The sequence below is a fragment of the Rhinichthys klamathensis genome, unplaced genomic scaffold (assembly GCF_029890125.1).
Source record: "Rhinichthys klamathensis goyatoka isolate OS25496 unplaced genomic scaffold, OSU_Roscu_1.1 h1tg000430l_1, whole genome shotgun sequence".
NCBI classification, from domain to species: domain Eukaryota; kingdom Metazoa; phylum Chordata; class Actinopteri; order Cypriniformes; family Leuciscidae; genus Rhinichthys; species Rhinichthys klamathensis.
In genome coordinates, this window is record NW_026606926.1 from 303,682 (window position 1) to 329,515 (window position 25,834).

The window sequence follows — 25,834 nt, forward strand, 5'->3', positions numbered from 1 at the left end:
AAACAGATCATCATGCAGTGAAAGTTATACAAAGTATTTTAGATTGTCACGAATGTCCACAAATTCACATTATGTAGAGAGCTTGATTCAGAATTTTGTGCATGAACTTTAATTGTATCCCGTTTAATCAATGGGCAAAGACTCTGGACTCTCCTGAAAGCGCATTTTCTTCATAAAACGAAATGGCAAATGTTGTTCAGCAGTTAAAAGTCAAACACGTGTAGACGTGCGTCATAATTTGTATTTACTTTTTCCTGTTTTTCTCAGAATTATACTGACTGACGTGGAAAAAAAAATCATGCATTGGAATATGCTATTTGTTTTACAGTAGTAGGGTATAAGATGGCCCAAAAGATGAATATAGCAGTAGAATATGGGTGCGTGTGCACGTATCGTCCAGGGTCAGAGGGGTCCTTGATGTCTGTGGACTTTAGACACACCATCACAGTGTGCACATGCAGATTTTTTTTAGACTTCACTAAAGGTTAGAGGAATAGATCGAGCAGCAGCTCACATTGAGCCGAAGTGTCTCCAGGTGCTCCATTACCTAAAAGAGAACCACAATTTGGCATCTCAGTGGCTGTTTAGATGGTTTTAGGTTATTTTTTACCACATAATTGTAATTCAGGCCCATTACATCTTTGCATTTGCAGCTCCAGTTGACGGATAAAAAACGATTTATAAGAGTTTGTGAGATGCGACTGTCCAGATCTTTGTCAATAACATCATTAAGTGGACTTCCACAATGGGAAGAGGAAAGTCTACCTGTGGAAGATCTCCTGCTCTTTGAGGTCGCCTGGGAAGTAACTAATAAGGGTAAGAACTTACAATACTGTTTGTATATTTTCACTGTGCACTTGTTTTATTTTTGTAATTTCTTTTAATTTTACAGTGCATTTATATGTGCATTTATAGGTATACCGGTATACCAGTAAAAAATAATATTTTATGGTAGGCCTATTTAATTTGACACATAAAATGCTAGGAATGAGATTACCTAGCCTTTGCCAGGCAAATATGTAGGCCATTTTATTCCATAAATGCTTATGCTTTATTTTGATGGTCCCCTTTAGACATTCTGTTGACTGTAAGTATTGTTGCACCTACATGTCAACTCGCTCTCATTAGAGTATTAGTAGACTAGTTTCTAAATAATAAAATCTTCAACAGTAGACTGTAAGGTTAGGTGTTAGTGGAATAAGTTGACATGTAGTTGTAAAGTTACTTATAGTCAGTAGAATGTCTGTTGGTGAACCATCAAAATAAAGTGTTAGGATAAGCAGACAGTCTACTAATACTCTAATGAGAGTTAGTTTACATGTGTAGGCCCTATAGGTATAACGTTAGGCCTACTTATATTCAACAGAATGTTCAAAAGGGACCATTCAAATAAAGTGTTACCTCACAAATATTAAAATTACATTTCCATCCCTTTAATTTTCACCGCATAATAATAATCTTTTTATGTGCTGGAAATCACATATGTCATTTGTTCATGATGGTTCAGGAAGGAAAAAAACAACAACTTACAATTTACCTGTGATGCATGTATGTCTATTGTTCACAAATTAAAAAAAAGTTCCTAAAATTCATTTAGGCCAAAAATACTCAAAGCTGAAGAATTAAGCTCACTTCACAATTGTCAAAATCGTGTTTGCTTTATCTCATTACCAAGCATACATGCTTTTTTAAACTTTCTTGCATAACCTTAGCAAGAAGGTAGTGTGTTTTGACCCTGAAAGTGTACACATTTGACCTCAAGATTGTTCACCCCTTTATCAGAAGACTTGAAAACAGTTCAACAAGACAGAGCTGTCATTTAGTAAATGCATGTGTGCAGCATTCATACACCTTTGTATCAGTGGGGCCACGTAGGTTAAAAATTAAGCTCCAGATCAATAACCAGATTTTGAGACCTAATTCTCTTTTGTATGGATCGTTTTAGAACAGAGGGTTTCAATCTTTTAAATCCAAAATATGATCATCCTCATGCGAGGGGCTCCATCCTAAAATTTAAAAGGCAGTTATAAATCCCAATTAATACTGTGGAAAAAATAATATTATAAATGTGTCAATTAATTTACATTCTGTTTTTTTCTGTAGTACTGTGCTGAATGTATTGTTTAAATTACATTTTTTTTTAAATATATATTTATATTTTACAAATGCTTATTATTTTAATCAAATGCATTTATTTATTTAAATTAACTTATTTTAATCAATTTATTATCTTAATCAAATGTATTTATTTTATTAATTAGTTGAACCTTTTTATTAATTAATTTATTTATATATTTTTTACACTGCTTTTCTCTAAACTAAATTTGAAAACCCCTGTTTAAAAACACAACAACTGATGTGTTTTTGTGTGCGAGTTATATTATTATGTATGTACATATCTTAAAATGTAATCTTATTGTTACAAAATGGCTTTTAAAACGATATTATGTCCAGATTTATCCCTTTAAAGAGATAGTTCACCCAAAAATGAAAATTCTGTCATCATTTACTCAGTTGTTTCAAACCTGTATGAGTTTCTTGGTTCTGTTGAACACAAAAGAAGAGATTTTGAAGAATTTTCGGTAACCAAACAGTTGATGGACCCCATTGACTTCCATAGTAATTTTTTTCAGTCAATGTCAACTGTTATAAAGAAGAGAATATCTTCTTTTGTTTTCAACAGAACTAAATAACGCATACAGGTTTAGAACAACTTGAAGACGAGTAAATTAATTTTCATGTTTTGGGGAACTATCCCTTTAAGTTTTATTTTGAAAAATGTTCTTATTTAGTTAATTTTCTCATTCATAAATGTTTTATTCCCTACACAACTATGTGTATCTCCAGTGGGGGGTATATATACTGTTATTCAGACTAAAGCAAAGATCACAGTGGATGAATGGGGTGAGAACTACTTTATGATGGGACCCTACTACGAACACAACTTCAAGACCCAGGTGGAGAAATGTGAACCTCCAAGCCAAGCCATCAAAGCCGCCATGGACTCCTTGAGTAACAACGGTTGCCAGGTATTGCATATACAGTTATTGGTGTCCTATCAGGATGCCCGCATCACACACATAAAGGCCCTGGACAGGTTTATTGTGGGTCTAGTAGTCATTTGTCCAATTAACAAAAATGTTTAAAAGCTGATCGAGCGTCAATACACCAGCTGTATTAGAATCATATTATAGTATTAAAATTAGACAGAAAATAAAGCGGCTTTTAAATGTATTCAACAGCGTATCTTGGGTATAAAAAATATTTTTTGCTGTTCATTTTTTCTTAGTCTCATTCTGACCAGAAGATGACGCTAGAGGATCCCTGTAAGGGGAAACAGATAAAATATCCTTTTTGAGTTTAACAGCACCAGCGCCAGCACCAGAGGCACTATAAAAATGTTTTTAATACATTCCTTTATATATATATATATATATATATATATATGAACATAAAAACATGTCTTGGACAGCAAAGCTTTTAATTTGATAGATTCCAACTAGAATAGAAATAAGTGGGGTCTTTGTATTGTTGCCTGTGTGTGTTGGTATATTTGCCTATTTTGATGAAATTGCCTTCACTTTCTCTCTACATGCAGGTTCACTTTGGCCGCTGGTTGATTGAGGGCAGCCCGTACGTCATCCTCTTTGATATTGGGGCAGCTGCCTGGAACCTGGACCGCTGGAAGGGGGATCTGTGGGACACATGCAGCATCGGGCTGCCCTATCACGACAGGGAGGCCAACGACTCGCTCATCTTTGGTTCTCTTGTGGCCTGGTTCTTCAAGGAGGTAAACTTTACACTAAAAACCATCTGAGTGAGCTCGCCTGGATTTTTAGCTGTAGTTTTTCCAGTCTATCCGAGCTGGAATATGAATCGATTCAGTGTGTTAACTTGTCAAGGTTTGATGTAAACATTAGGAATTAATCTGCTGATGATATTAAACTTGTCTGTCTCCTTCTGCAGTTAACAGACCAACTTCAGGACAATCCCAACGTAATCGCTCATTTCCACGAATGGCAGGCTGGGACAGGACTTGTACTGAGCCGCTCCCGCAAGATTCCCATGGCCACCATTTTTACCACACACGCCACCCTACTGGGGCGGTACTTGTGCGCTGGAAATGCAGACTTCTACAACAACCTGGACAAGGTGAGGATATTTTTCACACTGTACATCAGAGATTCTCAACCTTTTTGACTTTAAGGCCCTTGTCCAACACAATATTCTAAGGCCCCCTACATAATATAATATATTATACATATAATATATTTATGCCAAATTTATTGAGTTCCCAGTATAGGTAGGTTTAGGAATAGGTGTGGGGTTGGGGTTAGGATTAGGCAACCAGGTTGCAGCCTTAATGAGGGCCTTAATAGTTTGTCAGCGAGTTAAAATTTGGCACAACACCAGTGTGGTGTGAGTTTACAGCTGAAACTGATGTATATGGGAGGTGTGATGTATGATATATGATCACATGGGCCCCTAGGCTACAGCTTAGGTTAGCCTATGCGTTAATCCGCCCCGATACACACACACACACACACACACACACACAAACATACACTGCCGTTCAAAAGTTTATGTGAGGTAAGATGTTTTTGTTTTTGAAATGTTTTTGAAAGTCTCTTCTGCTCACCAAGGCTGCATTTATTTGATAAAAAATACAGTAAAAACAGTGAAATATTATTACAGTTTAAAATAAAGGTTTTCTATAGTAATATATTTTAAAATGTAATTTATTCCTGTGATGGCAACGCTGTATTTTCAGCACCATTACTGCAGTGTCACATGATCCTTCAGAAATCATTCTAATATGCTGATTTGCTGCTCAAGAAACATTTCTTATTATTATCTGTTGAAAACAATTGATTTATTTGTGTGAAACCTGTGACATATTTTCTTCAGGATACTTTGATGAATAGAAAGTTCAAAAGAACAGCGTTTATTTGAAATAGAAATCTTTTGTAACATTATAAATGTCTTTCCCCTAACTTTTGATCAATTAAATTCATCCTTGCTGAATAAAAGTATTAATTTCTGAAAAAAAGTTATTCATTACTGACCCCAAAATTTGGAACGGTAGTGTGTATATTCTGTAAACCTTATCCTTGTAACACAGTGTCTGTATATGTATAAACATTAAAATGTGGTTCTACTAACATGGGCATCATCATTCAAAATACACATCAAGTTTGAAAAACTTTTAATTTACACTAATTTTTACAATGCATTACAATAATAAAAAAACCTACAAAAAAAGTGTGCCCCACAGAAATCAATCAGGTTAGTTGGTGTAGTGAACACTTATTAGAGGTGAAACTGGGCAAGTGAGAGTGCATGTAGACTGCAGTGATAATTGGGGCTGGTGTAGTGAGCATAAAGGTCATCATGCCTGAAGGTTGACTGAAGAATAATTGACAGCATCTTATGATTTACCGACTGATGCTATCGCCTTTTGGCCCCAGAGAGACTTCCTTCACCCGCTGATGGGGGGAAGCTCTGAGACTTTTTAAAATTAATATTGCATTGTTTTTTATGAAAAATGGTAGAATCAGACTCATTATCAGGATTGTGACTAAAAGTTTATTATTATGAAAATAAAATAATATTTTTGATCTGTAAATTCTCAATTCAGTAGAGTTTGCAACAAAAAAAAAATCAACTTTGCATCCAAGTGACTAATAGTCTCCCCATTTCAAACTGTTAATTTAATCTAATTTTATTTCCTATTTCGTGCAGTTTAACGTAGACCAAGAGGCAGGAGAGAGGCAGATCTACCATCGCTACTGTTTGGAGAGGGCTGCTGTACACTCCGCGCATGTCTTCACCACCGTGTCCCAGATTACAGCTGTGGAGGCCAATCACATGCTCCATAGACAGCCAGGTATTACAAAGCCCCTCATCTGGCTCATAATTAACTTCTGATTACATGATGTTGAAAATATCATGTTTGTATGCGCTGCCCTTGCAGATGTGGTCACCCCAAACGGCCTGAATGTTAGGAAGTTCTCAGCCATGCATGAGTTCCAGAACCTGCACTCCATGAACAAATCCAAGATCCAGGAGTTTGTAAGAGGTCACTTCTATGGGTTAGATCTCTTTTCTGTCTGCACAATAACACGCACACTTGTAAAAAAAAAAAATATATATATATATATATATATTGGTGCTTGTTATCATTTTTTACATTTTTTTAAATCTCTTCTCACTGGCAGCTATCTGGACTTCAATCTGGAAAAGACCCTGTTCTTTTTCATCGCAGGACGATATGAGTTTTCAAATAAAGGAGCGGACCTGTTCCTCGAATCTCTGTCCAGATTAAACTACTTGCTAAGGGTATGAACAGTCACTGCTGTACTTGTACAACTTATAGTTTCTTAATAAAATATAATTATCTAGTTTAAGCATACCAGTCAAAGCAAAAGATGTAAATAATTGATTGTATGTTTGTGTTATGGCTAACAGGTTCATAAGAGTGATGTTACAGTGGTTGTGTTCTTTATCATGCCTGCCAAAACCAACAACTTCAATGTGGAGTCTCTTAAAGGACAGGCTGTACGCAAGCAAATGTGGTGCGTAACTGCTTGAGTATATAACCTTCATTACTAGTCTTAATCAATTAAACAGGCAAAGGTTCAAAACCATCGAACAGGAAACTAGCGAGCGCTCAGAAATGCAGTGTAACATACAAGACTTTGCAATAAGTGACTGAGTTAACCAGGTTTATATATGCAGGGGCTGAATCCGAAATCGCCTCTAAACCCTCAATCACTATTCCCTATGTTAGTCCACTAATACAGTTCACTTAAAGGAGTAAATGAAAACAAGATGGAATTCGGACAGCCTTTGAGCATACATTGGTTGCACACTCGTTATGCAATGTGGGATTGAATAAGTGCACTCAAGAACGTCCACTATGGTTTCAGACACCACTACAAATGGCCGTACCCTCAAATAACACACTATTTGAGGGTATAGGGGGCGATTTCGAATTCAGCCAGAGTTAACAGGGTAAATGAGAGACGGGCTGAAACTAATCAGGGATAATGAGCCTGGGCAATGGATTCTGGGAAATGCAGTTCATGGTGGAATGACAATGGTCTGAGGAGGATGCTCTCTGGTTGATATCCTGGTTTTTATTTATTTTACTCATGGGTCGAGAGTTAATTTTGGATCTCAATTTCTAGTAGCTCACATTATTAAAGTAGAGCCCTGATGCTGGATCAGATTTCCCACTAGTTATACTTATCATATTTATTAGGCAATAAAAGGAAATGGCTTTTTCTTTTCAGATGGCTTTAGTATACAAGACTTCTCCAATATATTTTTCGTCTGTCTCTCAGGGACACAGCTCAGTCGGTGAAGGAGAAGTTTGGCAAAAAGCTTTACGAGGGCTTGTTAAGGTTGGTTGTTTCCACTCTCTGTTAACCCTCCCTCGTACAGACTTGACAAAACAGGGCTCAAAATTGATGTGACCGTAAATGTTGTCAGTATGTGATGATGAAGAGTGATGTCATAAACTGGAGTGGCTGAGTAACCTTCAAGTGTTGATATTTCACAGTGTCTACCAAGTGTTGATGAGAATACACTGCACTTCTCCTGGGAGTTGTCAGATTATAGGATATTTATAATGACATTGTGTGATGTCAATAGGTCATTTCCCATGTGTGATCATGGAGCAAGATAGTGTGTGTGTGTTTGTAGGATCTCATCTAATGAAGCTCTCCTGCGTTCACAGGGGTGAGATCCCAGACATGAGCAAAATCCTGGACAGAGATGATTTCACAATCATGAAGAGGGCCATTTATGCAACACAGGTCAGACAAAATGTTGCACAATTCTTTCATCACAAGAGGCCACATTGAAAAATAACCAAGTGAATCCTTTAACCATATTACTGTGCTTTCAAGGTATCCGTTTATGATATCCCTAATTATTATGGTTAATTGTTTTTAATTATGGTTTTAATTATATACTCTGTATATAGTGTGCATATATATATATGAGAGAGAGAGAGAGAAAGATTAGAGAGATACATGTTTAAAACTGGTTATTTAGTTCATGTTCAAGGTCATTGGCTACTCCTATGTACTCAAACTGTTTAGACACTTTTTTTAAGAGAAGCAATTTGTAAATGCAATTTAATAAAAATAAAAAGCCAATTTAAATGTTGCATTTTGAATTGATTTAATTTATTTAAATTGTTTACATTTGACTACTTTTTTAAAGCTGAATTAAATCAGCATTTTAAAAGTATTTTAAAAGTACTTTATTTGTCCTTTTTATTTTTGAATTAATAATTTGATATATATATTTTTTTTTTGTAACAATCACTAAATTGGATATTTGACAGTTATGCATGTCAGCCAATCTCGTACCTTGTGCTATTTTCATTATGCTCTCTTCTCACATGCTAAAATAATTTCAACTCTTATCACCATTTCATGTGCATTTATTTATTTGATAAGTAGCCATGAAAAAAACGATAATGTCAGCTGGTCATTATCACAAAATAAACCCTTTCAGGATGACACTACACATTATCTTTATGTATTAAACTTAACACTATGTAGTTTTGATTGAATTTATTCTGTAAAATCTAATCTAATTAATATTTCCTTCTCTTTTTGAGAACATCACTTAATCATGTTTTAGGACAAACTATGGGTCTAAAGATGGACGTGAATTAATGAGTAAATGTTTTTAGGGGGGTTTCATTCATTCTCTCCCGCCCTGCATCTGTTTTGTATGAATGGACTCTAATCAAAGGTCAGGCTGAGGTTATAGTGAATATCGACATACTAAGCCTCTGTAAATCTGTGGAGGAATCCCCTGCATCATTCTACTGGATTACTGGCGGCAGAGCGGTTTGTGTTACAGAGCTCAGTGACGTATTTAACCTGACTGTCTGCGGTCGATAGATTGAATGTGTTACTGAGATTTATTCTACAGCTTCTTAATGGCAGTGTTATGAGCAGAACGTCAATATACAGCCACTCCGGTTAGATTTATTTGGGTATCAATATTTCGGGGAGCTACCGAAGGAGAGATATCGATCTGTTAGTGTTGGTGTTTGTTTATAAATAAGGAATGAGAGTAAAAAATGAGGCTAATTTTTCTGGAGAGTTAAAGTCCACTCACTCTTTTCCTATGACTCAGTCTCTGGAATTTAATAGCAAGAATAATGTATATTAGAAACCATTGAAATGGTGCAAGTAAGTGCAGAGCAGGCAGCCAATTTTGATAGGAAGATAGTTTCTAAACTTTGAACCTTGTGATTTTTATTCAATGACTGCTTATGGATCGCTGATTTCTTGATTTGTTAACCTTTCATACACTTCCATTGACAAAAAAAAACACTCACCTGCAATTATGTTCATGTCTTTGTCCTTCATAGAGACACTCTCTCCCTCCAGTAACAACTCACAACATGCTGGATGACTCCACAGACCCCATCCTGAGCAACATCCGCCGAATCGGCCTCTTCAATGGACGCAATGACAGAGTGAAGGTGTGCAGTTCACTTTGTCTGACCCCAGTAGATTTAGACGAGCATAAAAACACGTGTATCACCGCACGTTTCAGTTTTATCTACTGACCCCAGGTCATACTTATAGTTAAGCCCTGTAGAAGCCTTGGTTGTCTTGAGTTCATGTTAAGTGCATCACATGATGCATTAAAGATGTGTTGTATTGATTGACTGTGGTAAATCTTTATAAAAATGTGTGTATGTATGGCCTTGAAGTATTAATTGTCAGTATTTGGCAGATTGTGTTCCATCCGGAGTTCCTGTCCTCCACCAGTCCCCTGCTGCCCATGGACTATGAGGAGTTTGTGCGCGGCTGCCACCTGGGAGTGTTTCCATCCTACTATGAACCATGGGGCTACACGCCAGGTTTCACACACAACGCATTTTAGTACCTTTCACATCTTTGATTCGGTCACAATCTTGCATTCAGCATTTTGTCACTCGACTTTAACATAAATATTGACATCAGAATTTGAGCTCGATTTTATACATTAATATGGCTACAAAAAAACAAAGTAGCAATTTAATATCCACCTTTTTTCCTGAACGTAGACATTTTGCCTGACTTGTACCAGAATTAGGCTTTATATTTCTGATCTCCTGTATTTCTAGTCAAATGAAAATGTAACGTTAAACATATGAAAGGGGTTTGAAAAATAGTGCCATCACTTCACAGTGATCGTCTTTTCTCAGTGCCTCACCCTTCAAAGTGTAGTAGGTGATGAAGCGACCCAAGGTTAGCTACACTGAAAACAAATGGCCGCTCACATTTATGTTATGTTACAGCTCCCGATTGGGGTGAAGTTCGTATATACCTTTTTGGAGAGTGTTTTAACTGCAAGCCATGCTCGTTTTCTCTTGTCAGTCTTTGGCATAGATTGTGAGGCATACGGCACCGCATACGGACATTCTTTTCAGAATATATCGGTATTGGCCGATATCTGTTAATATTTAATGTTATTGTTATCGGCCCGTTAAGAAAATTTGGCCGATATATTAAAGCCGATAAATAATGGATTATTTCCTTCAGCTGAGACACTTAAGATGTGCACTGTTCACCATGATGATGGTTTAGAATAGCTTGAAATAATATGATTGTAATCACTTAAAAAAAAAGGAAAATACAGTTAAGTACAACAAGTGCTGTCATATAGGCTACCAAAAATTATGAGAACATTATAATTGTGTGCTTGGGACATGGATTTTAATGGTGAGACTTTTTTGTTTCAGGCTCTCAGAAATGAAATAAAAACTTGGATTTAGATTTATCGGGCAATATATCTGTTATCGGTTTTCAAATATAAAGAATTATCAGTTATCGGACAAAATGTTCATATCGGTTCGGTTCATCCCTACTTTCCAGGAATTCCTTCATTTTATTGATGTTGTTGAGGCAGACAGAAACAGCACAGCTTAAGCCTGCGCTCATTTTTATTTTTAGTAATGTTCAAAAAGATTCTGTATAATTAATTCAGTCGCTCTTTTTATCCTAGATAACAATGGGTTCCATATGGAGACAGCATACAAACGGAAGTTAGAATCTATCATGGCGGCTCTCATAGGTTACTCAGGAAAAAGGTGGATATACACAGCTTAATTGTTTATTTGCAATTACAGTAAATATATATATGTGACCCTGGATCACAAAACCAGTCACAGGTCGCACATGTATATTTGTGGCAATAGCCCAAAATACATTGTATGGGTCAAAAGTATTTTGAATTATTATATGCCAAAAATCATTAGGATATTAAGTAAAGATCATGTTCCATGAAGATATTTTGTAAATTTCCTACCGTAAATATATAAAACGTTTATTTTTGTAAGTGAAAGCAGCACAATCGCGAACATAAATGGACAAATTTAAAGGCGATTTTCTCAATGTTTAGATTTTTTGCACCCTCAGATTCCAGATTTTCAAATAGTAGCATCCCTGACAAATATAGTCATATCCTAACAAACCGTACATCAATGGAAAGCTTATTTATTCACATTTCAGGTGATGTATATATCTCAATTTAACAAAATTGACCCATATGACTGGTTTTGTGGTCTAGGGTCACATACACAGTATATTTATTTTTTTGTACCTTTTTTGTCAGTTTAGGATAAACATGTATTGCATATGACTCTTGTTGATCATCATCTGTAATCTGATGTGTTCAGGTGAGTGTACTGTAATGGGAATTCCCAGCGTAACCACCAATCTATCTGGGTTTGGCTGTTTCATGGAGGAACAGGTCTCCGACCCGTCTGAATATGGTGAGTGAATCAACGAGTCACTGCTTTCCAAAACTATTTGCACAGCTTAATTGTTTTTGTATTAATTAAATGTTTTAATTACATTACATTGTGTATTTTGACTAAATCAATATTTTAGGAATCTACATTGTGGACCGGCGATTCCGTTCTGCAGACGAGTCGTGTAACCAGCTGACTCAGTTCATGTTTTCATTCTGCCAAAAGTCGCGCAGACAGCGAATAATCCAACGCAACCGAACTGAGAGACTCTCTGACCTGCTGGACTGGCGATACCTCGGACGGGTGAGTATCTTCTCAGCTCACGCTCTGCCTCTGAGTACTCGGCTGTGATTCACCTTTATTTCATTGTAAAAGGACATTAGTTAATTCGCATGTTTTCTTTATCAAATGGCATGTGGTTGTCTGTGTTTCTCTCTGCTCAGTTCTACATGCAAGCCAGGCATCTGGCCCTCAGCAGATCCTTCCCTGCTAAATTCAAAATGGACCATCTCAACCTCGCACCGGTGAGCCCTGCTAACACTCACACTCTCTCAGATGCACATTAACGCTCTAGCACTGACAATGACAACACAATCCTGCACTACTTCTAAGCTGTGTGCTTAGTTTCAAGGACATTATATACACCATTATTCAAAAGTTCGGGGTCAGTAAGATTTAAAAAATAATAATAATAATACTTTTATTAAGCATGGGTGCTTTAAATTGATCAAAATTGACAGTAAGGACTTTTACATCGTTTTTCACAAAATTCTACCTTGAGTAAATAGGCTATAAGCAGCCCTGAAGGGCAAAGTGGAAAAAAAATCTTATGTAAGAAATAATCTCCCTTACAAAAATCACTCAAATACACCTTTCGCTCAAAGATACGCATATATGACATCATTAAATCATTATCAGCATGGCAGGTTAATGCTGATAATGAGCAAAAACTTTATATTGAGTTTCACCTCATCTCTCTGCTCTCAAAATTGCTAATCCGGGTGTTATTGAATGTACTGTATGACATCTAACACTCATCTAACACTGAGTGATGAGGATGCACCTCAGTTGAGCTTCGTTCTTGAGTTTAATTGACAGGATAACATTTACCTGCTCAGGAAGACGACTTAATTCCCATTCGAGCTCACTCACAGTTGTTCTACACATATGCTTTAAACGACTACACACAGACACACACAGAAAATTAAAGTGAGACAGATGTGTGAAATCAATGAATCAACAAGTCTATTGTTTACCATTATATCAGAATCCGTATGAGTGACTGAATCTTTTTGTTTGCACAGACACAAGGTTTCCGTTACCCGCGACCCTTATCCGTCCCTCCATCCCCGTCAGCTTCCCTCCACTCCACCCCTCACCACAGCGATGAGGAAGATGACGACACCTATGATGAAGACGAGGAGGCCGAGAGGGACAGGCAGAACATCAAGGCTCCTTTCACTCTGGGTGCGGAGCCTGAGGGTAAGCTGGAAAATGGGAATTAAGATCCGCACCCTCCTGCTCCTGTAGCTCAGGCATATTTACACCTGCGACCCTTTGAGAATGTGCTACAGCCTTTACATGGATTATTGATATCACCAAAGTATGAACAAGAAGACATCTTGAACATACAGTGGCGTCCAAAAGATCATGTCGAAAAGATTTGGGTTACACTTTATTTTAGGGTGTCCTTACAGTGTAAATATGCATTTAAGCACTAAGTAATTTAAATTAACATGTACTTACTTTAGGGTTGGGATTAGGGTTTGGTTTAAGGTTAGTTGCATGTTTTTTTGTTTGTTTGTTTTTTAAACATTTCCCGTTTAAAATTCCAGTAACACTTTATTTTACAGGTACTGTAGTAATAACTATAAATTATGCATAATTACATGCAAATAACCCTAAACAAAACCCTAACACTTATTATATAGTAAGTACATGCAGTTAGTACTTAAATGTATAATTAATACACTTATAAATATAGAAAAAACAAAAACATTTTCACTATTAAGTCTCAGACAGTCCACTGTATGAAATATCATGTATGTTCCACTGGTGAGATATTAGTGGGTTATTTTTATTTTTGGTATGTTGGTGCCATGAGGCTGTAATAGAGAAAATGTCAAACAAAATCTGATGTATATTTCCAAGATATGCAAAGTTTTAATAACAACTTTAATGTGCAGAAATGTAAAACATCCCATCCATGTTTTGTTAAAAAGGTGGAAATTTCAGTGTCCTTGTTATACGTTACATGTACTGACTATGTAAATTATGCATAATTACAAGCAACTAAACCAAACCCTAATCCTATGTTGTTAATTAATATTGCTTTGAGTTTGTACACAATGGTATAATTACACTGTAACAAGGACATCTTAAAATAAAGTGCAACCAAAAAAAGTCTCACTCATGGTAGCAGTTATCAGTGCAAATTTAGTTTAATTAATTGAGAAAAAGTTCAGACATTCTCAAAAATGTATTTTACAGGCCATTCAATTCACATGTTGATTTAACATGAGAAAATGAAAAGGAAACAAAGTCTGTACAGAATTTCAATCATCATAAATAGTCTCTTTTCCAAGATGATATGTCTTGAAAAAACAATCCATTATTTCACCTGAAATAAAACAAAAAGAAATTAAAATGCCTTAAAATCAGTCTTTGCACTATTCCTTGTGTTACTTAAATTATCAGTCCAAGTCCACGTGGAATGATGCAAACAATCTGGAAACATAACATAACTCCACATTACTCGAGTGTTACTGTAATAGTGTTGAACATTAAATGATGAACCTTCAGAGAAGTTAAACACAGGCATCATCGTAGCTGAGGGTGAACTTGAAAACATTACATTCCACATGATTCAGATGCAAGAGTGAGTTGTTCGAGCTCTTTTAGCTGGTTTCAGTAAGGCTCACCCTGGTCTCTGGCTTGCTGGAGAACATTTAACAGAAATGCAGCCGCTTTAGACATGCTCAGGTTTTCTGTGTTTTGGCTGCGTGACTCTGTAGAGAGAGTTTACAATTTACATTAGCGTTCATGCTACAATGTATTTGCATTAGAAGTACACTGTAAAAGAAATATTTTTGGTTTAACTAAAATTTTTAATTTCAATGAACTCAAAATTTTGAGTTAATACAATGGAGATTGGTTTAATAAATAGAAACTCAAAATATGTTATCTGAACCACATTAATTATCTAAGTTGATTTGACTAAAGTGAAAAAGTCATGAAAATATTTTTTTTTACATGTATTTACTAGCTTATATTACTAGCTTACATTTTACTAGCATACATTTTACAATTGTACTTACACTTGCGTGCCGCATGAACACTGAAGTTTCACCATGCAAAAATAACGGTTAAGCTTACAAATTATGAGATATATAATTAATAATTCATACCCAAGCGTATTGTGTCATACAAGTCCCCTTCATTTCTGTCTTCTGACACAAAGCGCCGCCCCTCTATAATAGACATGAAAAGTTCATTAAAAAAACCCAAAATGGAACATATATGCAGTTTTAGACACAGATATGGTTAAAAAAACAGCAGTAACTTACGTGTTCCTTTCAAATATAACATGGCTTGGGGTGTCCAATTCCGACGCTGAAAACTGCCCTTTAATAAAATATAATATATATATATAATAAATTATATATATTTGCTCCGTTTAATGTAGAACAGAATTAAGTATTATTTTAAAATATAAAATATTTTTATAAAATAAAAGCTAATGACACAAGTAAAATGTTTAAATTAAAATAATAAATGTTTAGTCAAATTAAACAATATTCAAAGTATAATACGATGGATCTCATTACCTTGGGCGCACTCCAGGAATGGGACACGAATGTTGCCAGAAGTAACAGCGCAAGTGCGTACGCCGCAAGAGTCCTTAAATCCTGGAAAGGTGAAGTCATGTTCAAATTGATCATTTCCCATTAGCCTTTTAGAACAGTGTCTAAAGCCTCTTTTCTCTTCAGCGTTATTTATATTGTGAACAAAAGTATCAAAATTCCTAATATTAAAATGACTAAATTCCTGGTTGTCACTTTCACTTCTTTTTTTTTTACTCTGTCTAGTTGTAAGCTAATTGCTGAAAGTGTTTGAGACGAATGCAAGCATTAATGTGGACTTACTTTCATAGTGTCAGACGTCCTCTTCAGCTGTTGAGTCTCAGAGGAAAGATCAAGAGTGAAGACTGTGAAGTCTGTCCTTGATATTTATAATCATCAGGGTGGGGGAATGTTGAATGAATTAGTCTTCAGCTATAGGTCAAGTCCCATTGATTCACGACGGGGCCGGACCACGAACCTTTCAGAACCATTAGTTAACCCTTCCTTTAAAAATAATAAACCTACATTATTGCTATGGCGTTTGAAGACACGCATCTGTAAGTTAGGATGCTTTGCAGCTTTGCCGAAGGGAAAATTTCATTCATGTGCACTTTTAATAGTAACTAATGAAAAGAAGAGGGCGGAAAGTATTGATATGTTTACACCTTCAGCAATGAAGCGTCTCAAATACACCAGCTAATCGTTTTTTATGAATGAACAGTGTGCGGCTGATGGGGTTTCCCATATATATAAATATCTGCTGGGCTCTGCTTGTAATTTATGTCTCTTCTTGAAGGGAATAATGGATGAGAAACAACCTGGTTGAAGAAGAAAACAAGTCTCATTCCTCACTCACTGTAAAAAAATGACAAAATACTTGAGACATCATTTGCCATTCTTCAGATTTCCAGAAGAAAACAATAAAACAATTTTTTTTATATTAATATTCATATATATTAATAAGAATTATGCAGAATACAAAAAGATGATATATATATATATATATATATATATATACACACACACACACATACATATATACTGTATATATACACACACATAAATACGTATATGTGTGTACAATTGGTACAGCAAATATTTTTCATTCATTTTTACAGTATACCCCCAATATTTAATAAAGAAATAAAAACTCATATCAGGATTTTTTCATTTATATTTACAAAAGTTAGTGGCAGCTAAACTTTTTTTATTTTTTTATTCCAATGTTCAGATTTACAGTGACAACAGCTGGAAATGCATTTAAGACAGAGAAAGAACATAATTAATAATAATAATAACAACATCTGTGCCAGTCGGATACAAAGTAACAGTTTAATTTTATAAGAAAGTGTAAATATCACACTTGTTGTGATAGATAATCAAGAAATTAAAGTCATCCAGTTCTCCTCCATCTTTATAATACAACTACAGACACCACCGTGTAACAAGACCATTGTTGTAACAGAATACAGACTTCCAGAAGTCTCTTCCACACATCCAACTAACCTTTCCTCATGGGAGGACACCCGTTAACTTCGTGAAGTTTGCGTTTATAAAGTAGGGCAAAGTTCTTCTGGGATGCAGTGATGCTGGGTGTTGTGACGCAGTCTATAGATCTGGCAGGCGAAGGTGTGGCTTCTTTTCCACGCAGCACAGTTTGCTTCTCGTTGACGTAAATATCTCTCAGACGTCCTGAATATAAAGCTCCGGTAATACGAGCTCTATACTTCACATGGCTGTTTCAAGGTAAAGCTTTAGAAAATCCATCATAAATAAGTGGTCAAAAAGAGTCTGTTAAACCATGTTGTTGCTTTCACTCATTTTGTCCACGTACTGGAGAAACGACAACAGAAAATGATGGAAGGATTAGGACACTTTCAAGGAAAAAATTAATTTATATATATAAAATGATATCATCTCATCTGATTCATGGCGCATTTATCAATTAAAATATTCAGTGCACACACAGAACGGCATGATTCATGCTCACATGCAAGACAGAATTGGCAGTGACTGACCAAGATGGCTGTCTGTCCGCTCAGCCTTAGGAAGGCTTTAAAAGAACAACAAACACATGTTGAAAGACACCTTTCTTTTCTCTAAGCCTCTTTTCTCACATTAAGGTGAAAACAGGTAGAAATACTGCCCAAAAAAAGTGTTTATCTAAACGCTTGTGTTATCCAAAACCTATGATGCCACTCAAACAGGGTCTATCTAGTAGTAGATATAAAAAAACATACACTCTTTTGAACGATAGTGCATCTCTTATGCTCACCAAGGCTGCATTTATTTGATCAAAATTACCGTTAAAAACAGGAATATTGTGAAATATTACAATTTAAAACAACTGTTTTCTATTATAATAGATTTTAAAATGTATTCCTGAGATGGCATCATTACTCCAGTCTTCAGTGTCACATGACCCTTCAGAAATCATTCTAATATGCTGATTTGCAGCTCAAAAAACATTTACTATTATCAATGTTGAAAACAGTTGTGCTGCCTAAGATTTTTGAAAGTTAAATAGAAATCTTTTGTAACATTATAAATGTCTTTACAGTCATGTTTGATCAATTTTAAAGCATGCTTGCTGAATAAAAGTATTAATAATAATAATAAAATATATATAAAACAAAATATTTGAATATATTTAAACAACAATATAACTAGTTTTCAAAGATTTGTATTAGATTTAGTGGAAAAGCCTGTTAGTCTCATAGCTGCTAAAGCAAGCAAAAGCATTTAAAGTGAATTTACATGTGTCCTAACCAGACGTGACATAAGTTGATAATCTGTCTGTCCACACTGACAGTGTAAATGCTAGCACAATCACATCCAATCAGAACTGATGACTGCTCATGTTTGTTACAGCAAAAGAGTGTTTTTTTTATAACTTGTCGCACTGTGCCTGGTTAAAACACGTGTTAAATTCACTACAATCGCAGAGGATCCTTGCATAGAAATAAAAGCACGAGAGGAAAAAGTGCAACCGTGCACTCTCTTCTTCATCACCCTCCTGAGTAAAACTTACCCCACTAATGAAGGGAAGATTCAGCATATATCCCAGCACAGGAATCCTCCTGATGAAGCCTACGACCACTGGAAAGAATCCCCTACACATGAAGAGAAGGACATACACCCAGATATCATCAGCAATTATTTATTTGGGATCATTTTGAGGTTATTGCCATTGCATTGCCATTGATCTAAAATGTTAGTTCCTCCTTTTGCCAGTTACAAAATTGACAGACAGACTACATGAATAATGTGGTCACACTACATATAGTAGTTTAGGGTCCAATTCTCACTATTAACTATTAACTACGACTTTTGCCTCCATAAACTCCTAATTACTGCTTATTAATAGTTAGTAAGGTAGTTAAGTTTAGGTATTAGGTAGGATTAAGGGATGTAGAATATGGTCATGCAGAATAAGTCATTAATATGTGTACTAATAAACAGCCAACATCCTAGTAATATGCATGCTAACAAGCAACTAGTTAAAGGGGTGGTTCAGGATTTTAGACATCGTGCCTCATTACCAAGTTAGCCTTAGTGTTATTTATCAGTGGAGACAGTTTTCAAAAAATTTCATCCAGTCGTTCCAGTTGCATAGTTCGCCGGTGCTAGGCTAGCGCGAGTCAACGGTAACTGCTAGCCTGCCATTAAAAACATATATGATCCACAGTACACCAAAAGCAAATAAATTATAACGCCAGACTATCGATGTAAATGTCTGTTGAGAGAATAATGTTAAAAATCAAACTACACTTTCATTGCATTGCAATCGTTATACTTTGTTCCCTGTATTTATTAGCACAGTCTACAGCAGCGGCGGAGTGATATGTAGTTACCTAGGCAACCGAGAGAGGTAGTCCCGACTGTAGTGCACTTCGGTTCTGTGTTTACTTTTCGGCCCCGGAGCAATGTAAAATTAGCCTGACTTCGTCCTACTCATTTTCTAGTCAGAATGTGAGTCTGATACTGCTTCATAGGGCTTTGATTATGAGGCGTGTCTTAACCGAACCAGGAAAAAAAAAACTCTGCACTCAATTGGATAGACCTACAACCAATGAGAGCAACGCAGTTAGTCAACTACTTTGCATAGCACAGTTGTCAACTACAGAACTCAAATGCACGCACGCTGGAAGAAGTAGTAAAATAACGAGTGTCGCTTCTTTTACTTGGTCCTCTATGAGTGCGACCAAAGGAGAAACCACAACGAGCACAGGGTTTTCATTGCGTCCCATATTCTTAGTTACCATCGGAGCCAGCTGATAAATTAAACTTTTGCCGAATCCCATAGGAAGGACGGCAAACACATCTTTCCGATCGACAAATGCCTTGATTGCAGTTCTCAGTTCGTCTTTTAAAATGAATGCACTGTCGATTTCTTTTACAACAGACGCGATAGCGGGATCTATAAATCTCAATTCTCCAGCTGCAGTCATCTCTGAGGGAAACCAGTTCAACCCAAGCGCTCTTTGATAACGTGAGGATTACGTCCCTGCAGATCATCTGTCCATCATCGTATAAAGCCCGCCCTGGCAATTTGATTGGCCCGACGATTTCTGAACCGATCATATTATAATTACTCCTCAATGGAGCGAGTCCAGACCGAACTTCCCGATCAAAAAATGTTGTGGGCGGGTTTCGGGCTGGCATCCAGGCTAATGTAAAATTCCACCGCTGCTGAGAAACTAGTTCCTGTAAATGTAATGCGATCATTGAGATGCAAGAGTAGTTTGATTTCTAACATTATTCTCTTAACAGACATTTACATCGATAGTCTGGCGTTATAATTTATTTGCTTTTGGTGTACCGTGTAAAACTGTTTTTAATGGCAGGCTAGCAGTTACCGTTGACTCGCACTAGCCTAGCACCGGCGAACTATGCAACTGGAACGACTGGATGAAATTTTTTGAAAACTGTCTCCACTGATAAATAACACTAAAGCTAACTTGGTAATGAGGCCCGATGTCCAAAATCCTGAACCACCCCTTTAATAGTGAGAATTGGACCCTAAACTAAAGTGTTACCGTACATTTTAATATAATAATATTGTGTGAAATAAGTGTTCATTTAATTTCCATTTTGTTGTCTCATTTATCTGTATATAATATCTATATCTGCCTTCTGTCAATCTGTATTGGCATCAGGCATTTAAAAGACAGTCGAACTGCAACATTGCTAATTAGCTACTAGTTATGTAGAATAATTTGCCTGGAAAAGGGCTTCTTAATCCTGTAAAAAATACCTGAATAGAAGAAAGAAGCCATAAAACTCTAGAACGACTCCGACGATGGGCCACCCGATCAGCACCACCAAGACGCCTCCTAAGAAGAAGCTGGTGGCTTTCATTTTGTGCTTCTGAAAGAAGAACTTGAACGTCCTCTCCAGCCCGATTACGAACGCCAGGCCGATAACAAACAGGATCTGAGACGAATGAAGACCGAGAGACAGGTGAGAGAGAAAGATCTGTGCTTATGTATCACAATGAACACAAGCTAACCTAATATAAATAAGTTTATAGCAAAACAACAGTATAAAAATGTTTTTTTTTTTTAGCTATTATGAAATGACACTTAATGGCAGGAAAAAGCAGCACAACTGAAGGATATGAACAATCTGTTGATGCCATTTACAACAAACTTGTACAAAAGAAACCGATCAGAAAGCATGCAAACGTGTATATATACTATATGTAATTAACTGTGCACGCACACACATTAAGGAATACAAACACGCAAGTGTGAAATACATATATATTGGTACAATTAAAAATTCGAATATAACTATATTTTCCATACAATATAATGTAACACATAAAATAGTTACAGTCTTATATTTTAAATATTAATGACAACATAATGGGGCCACTCACGTTTCCTATGGCAAGAAGGGCTTTATCGAAAAACAGGATCATCCCAAAGAACAGAAAAAATACCCCAAATCCTGTTAGCCCCATTCCAATTTCTGTTGAGAGAGTGAAAGCCATACATTATACTAATATAAAGATATTTAAATGCATTTTAACAGTGTCAATTTGTATATAAATAATATAATTTGCATTAATATGGTAATAAAGTCTCATTTGTTAACATTGATTAATCCATTATGAACTAACAATATATATTTTACAGCATTTATTAACCTTTGTTAGTGATAAAAAAAATGTTCATGTTTGTTCACATTGCATAAACTAATGTTAACGGATACTTCTTTTGATCGTAAAATTGTATTAGTATTGTTTGTTAGTTCATGTTAACTAAAGCAGTTAACTAATCTTAACAAATGAAAACCTTATTGTAAAATGTTACCGATAATATTTATTATATATATATATGAAATTGTGTAGATAGGATTGTTCTGTCTTAATTTAACTAGTCACTGTCAACATTAAAGCAGTTTTACAGCCAGAATTGTTTTTGTCTATTTCCAATGACTTTTTTTATGATATACAATTTTGTATACAATATACAAAATGTTTTAACAATATGTTAAATGTCATTTAAATACACATGAGAAAAAACGAGTGAACAATGATTGGCTGAAAAGAACATGAGGGTAAGATATTAATACATCAATCCCAGTGTACAAATTAAAGTCGTTCTACTTGCTTTCTTATTTACTGGAGATATAATAGTATTAAGATACATTTTAAATTCTTTCAAAAATACAGAAAAAAAGGTTTGTTTTTGGTAAACTTACATTTATTATATAAAATTAGCAAAGAAGATCAAGTAAATTTATAACAAAGCACTTATACTTATTATACTTATAATCAAAGTATCCAAAAAATGATGTCTTTAAAAGTTATGTATCTATCTTGCCGGATATTATCTTTAATAATAAATGTGTCTTCCAATGATTTTTACGTTAGACTTATTACTAGTGGTGTGACAGCTGATCGCAGCTGCATGAGTATATTTACTCATATAAACATTAAGACAGGCGGAATTATAAACAACAGGCTTTATAGATGAATGCACTGACGATAGACATTGTCTTACGAGAAGCTGTCAGTGAGACAGGTTGTACTGTTCTTACTCTGGGAGTCGGTGAGGGAGATCATCTTTGCTGGTCTCGAGCAGCAGCTGCTGTCACAGGAGCGGCCCGGCCACGAGTACCGGAAACACTCACTCTCAACATCCGGAGAAACTTTATACGAAAAACATTAATGCATCTCGTATTAATTTAATACTTCGAAAAACTACGTCAAAAACACACTACGTAAAAAAATCCTAAAGCATGTTTAAGACATTTACGCAAAAAAAAATGCTGGGTTGTTTTAAACCCATGTTTGATGCAACTATGGACAAATCCAACCGTCGGTTTAACATTTAAAAAATCTAAATTATTTGTTGTAATATTTTTATATACCATAATTTTAACATTAATAAATGTACAGAGACGCAACTGTTTTATTTTGGATACTGAAAAGCTGTTTACTTCCGTGTTTACTGCGCCATCTGGCGGTTGTTGTTTTTTTTTTTGTGTGTTTTTTTACAAAACCACACTTTTAAAATTAGAGGAACTTTCTACATTGTTCATACCAGAGCCGTTTTTCTATGGCCCTGGTTCAAACTTTTTGACGTGTCTGTGTAATTCATTACGTTCTATGTTTATGACTTTTGTCTGATGTATAGTTTCACATGAGAAGATAAACGATCTTAATGGTTTTTTTTGTTGGTCATTTTAAGTGCCCTTTGGTGTTCAATTGAGCATTATATACCCAAACCCCATGTTTCTCTGGTGTATTTTATTTTAGATAAATTATTATCCATTATACAATTTTTATAGCATAGTCTTCATTTTCTTATACCTCTGCTCTGAAGTCTTATCTAAATTTAATTTTAAAAAATGTAATGTGTGTAGACATAAGTATTACTAGAAAATAACACCACAATGCAGAAAACGAACAACTTACAAATGGCATTTTATATATAATCTTTATTACATTATAGTATAAAGAAGCTTTTAAAACATGCTTCCATAATTTGTTTTGAACAACTGATTTTTGTGTGCAGTTTCTATTTGTCCAACAATTTGCACTGCAAACATGTTGTTTCACAATAAATAGAGAAAACTACATCAAGTTACTGCAAACTGATGTTGTTTTAACTGGCAAACATATTTTACATAGGGTTTTAAAAATATATTAATGAATAATTATCCAACAGGTAACAGAAAATTCATCAGGTTTAAACAAATCTAACCTGATTTAGGAGAGAAAAAAGAGAGAGAGAGAGAATACAATGCAAAATGCAGAACACATCAACGTTCAAAACAAATGGGATTTAGAGGCACTATTTGACAATATACCGTGCATCTCGAGGGCTCTTTTGTTCATACCTTAACAATAACACACACTATATATGATATGCTTGTTCTTAAATGTCCCTCCATCTTCAGTTAATTATAATTAGCCATTTGATATTTCACTCTGGGCCTGGGGGTTTCTTCTTGGCTTCCACGTCCTTTTTAAAGGCCTCGATTTTCTTTGAAATGTTTGGTACCTTGAAAACAAGTTTTAATAAGCAATAAACAAGTTAGTCATTGATCACTAAACAGTAGAGCTTTACTCCATTTCTAGACTACTTGTTTATTACGTGGGATTTTAGACAGACACAGACAAAATCAGAAAGTTAATAATGTAAATAAATAATATTCTTTACAACCTCGTAGTTCTGTGCCAGAAACATGCCAACCACGTTCCCCAGAGTGAAGCCAAGCTGGAAAAACAAGATATGACAGGTAAATACATTCTTTCATATTGTAAAATTATTATTTTAACAAAATGTTTACATTTATCTGAGAGATTCTAAGAGACGTAACGTTAACGTTAGTTAGCTACGGTTAGCTAATTCAATGCGAATTAGCAAGCTACTAAACACACGATTACAATCATACAAACATATGTAAACACTTACAATGAATTGCATCATGATTCCAGATTTGAAATTATGTAAAAACTAAATAAAAGTGACACTGATCCCGAAAGTTAGGATGGTCGTTTGACACGGCTAGCCTTAAATTAGCTTCCTATGTCGTCAGCATGACAACACCAACACATACACCGGAAGTAGTATTCCTGCAAAATAAAGGTCTTAATTTATAAGTGAAAGGGTACAGAAAATGTTTAATTGCACTAAAACAAATTAAATACAGATAAGATTGTGATTCAACTATTAATATTATTTTCCCCATCACATTTAAAATTTTAAAGTAATAACAAATAATTAATTTTTAATTTAATATAAAAGAAAATTAAAGACTATGCCAGGTGAATGCAGAAACAAATGTTTAAAATAAATATTAGTTTTCACACTTTCTTTTATTAATTTTTTTAGTGCTTGTCACACTACATATATTGTTTTGTTCTTATGAGGGTTCTCACATACATCTGGAAAACAAACAATACATATTGCAAAATTGTTCAATTGAAGGTCTGTCATGTTTATATGAAAATGGCTTTCCACACAAAGATGTCATTCATTCACTTTGTCACAAAAAAATGAATCCCAAGCAATACAAGGTTCTTGATAATAGGTAAAGTAAAGCTATCAACAATTGAATTATATAAGCACAGACAATATATAAGACAATCCCCTTAAATGTTTTATAAACAACATTACTAAAATAAACATGCTTGTAACCAAAGCACAATGGCATACAAACGGCATACAAAACTAACCCAAATGTTGACGTCTAAAAGGGAAAAAAAGGAAAACAAATAATCATGCAGTCATAATTATATTAAATGACACTACCAGGACCAAAAATGTTTAATCACTGGGGTGTAAAGGAGGGGAAGGGAAAGAAGGGGTAAGAAGGGGGGAGGGGGGGGGAGGGGGGGGGGGGGGGGGGGGGGAGAAATATATTGTGTCTACTCATATGACATGTTAATTGTATGATCGCAATATGATTAACATCACAATAAAAAATAAAAAAAATTTTTTTAAAAAATGTAATATTTTTTTTAAATTTAACTATTGTTCAAATTTTCTTGTCAGAGTTCTGGATTCTCCCTCTTTAAGTAATTTCAAGTTTCTTCCACTTCAAATTACACAGAAATATAGAATTTTTTCAAATACAGTTAACAATTGTAATACTTTTAAAAAATGTGTACCAAACACAAAGTATAATTTCACTTCGTCACCGATGGATTTTAATATGCTCCAACAAACATTTTTATAATCTTAGAATCTGGGAATGG

At 35.2% G+C, this 25,834-nt stretch overlaps 4 protein-coding genes across 7 annotated transcripts; 1 reads left to right on the forward strand and 3 right to left on the reverse strand.

Annotated features, from left to right (window-relative positions):
- Positions 1-387: 387 nt before the first annotated feature.
- On the forward strand, positions 388-13,384 carry gys2 (glycogen synthase 2). The gene is made up of 16 exons (XM_056235770.1): positions 388-816; positions 2,848-3,029; positions 3,599-3,790; positions 3,967-4,152; positions 5,743-5,887; positions 5,975-6,092; positions 6,219-6,339; positions 6,469-6,575; positions 7,347-7,406; positions 7,742-7,820; positions 9,401-9,514; positions 9,772-9,898; positions 11,699-11,794; positions 11,913-12,076; positions 12,217-12,297; positions 13,078-13,384. Exons 1-16 carry the CDS (start codon positions 696-698, stop codon positions 13,276-13,278), a joined length of 2,094 nt encoding a protein of 697 aa, XP_056091745.1. The 5' UTR covers positions 388-695; the 3' UTR covers positions 13,279-13,384.
- Positions 13,385-14,314: 930 nt separating this feature from the next.
- Positions 14,315-16,427, reverse strand: spx (spexin hormone). Of its 2 annotated transcripts, XM_056235762.1 has the most exons (5): positions 15,919-16,427; positions 15,601-15,681; positions 15,340-15,397; positions 15,181-15,243; positions 14,315-14,781 (listed from the first exon to the last, which is right to left on the reverse strand). In XM_056235762.1, the coding sequence occupies exons 1-5, from the start codon at positions 15,922-15,924 to the stop codon at positions 14,681-14,683; spliced, it is 309 nt and encodes a 102-aa protein (XP_056091737.1). In that variant the 5' UTR covers positions 15,925-16,427; the 3' UTR covers positions 14,315-14,680. The 2 variants fall into 2 exon arrangements, with proteins under 2 accessions (XP_056091737.1, XP_056091736.1); XM_056235761.1 differs by lacking the exon at positions 15,919-16,427 and having other exon boundaries at positions 15,601-15,736.
- A 426-nt stretch (positions 16,428-16,853) lies between these two features.
- Positions 16,854-22,746, reverse strand: golt1ba (golgi transport 1Ba). 3 transcript variants are annotated; one of them, XR_008803968.1, is made up of 6 exons: positions 22,666-22,746; positions 21,500-21,591; positions 20,873-21,051; positions 18,647-18,728; positions 17,606-17,668; positions 16,854-17,448 (listed from the first exon to the last, which is right to left on the reverse strand). XR_008803968.1 is itself a non-coding variant. In XM_056235780.1 (6 exons), exons 1-5 carry the CDS (start codon positions 22,688-22,690, stop codon positions 17,660-17,662), a joined length of 387 nt encoding a protein of 128 aa, XP_056091755.1. In that variant the 5' UTR covers positions 22,691-22,746; the 3' UTR covers positions 16,854-17,448; positions 17,634-17,659. The 3 variants fall into 3 exon arrangements, 2 of the variants coding, with proteins under 2 accessions (XP_056091755.1, XP_056091753.1); XM_056235780.1 differs by having other exon boundaries at positions 17,634-17,668; XM_056235778.1 differs by lacking the exon at positions 17,606-17,668.
- Positions 22,747-23,548: 802 nt separating this feature from the next.
- Positions 23,549-24,677, reverse strand: stmp1 (short transmembrane mitochondrial protein 1). The gene is made up of 3 exons (XM_056235751.1): positions 24,549-24,677; positions 24,297-24,350; positions 23,549-24,134 (listed from the first exon to the last, which is right to left on the reverse strand). The coding sequence occupies exons 1-3, from the start codon at positions 24,561-24,563 to the stop codon at positions 24,057-24,059; spliced, it is 147 nt and encodes a 48-aa protein (XP_056091726.1). The 5' UTR covers positions 24,564-24,677; the 3' UTR covers positions 23,549-24,056.
- Positions 24,678-25,834: the final 1,157 nt, after the last annotated feature.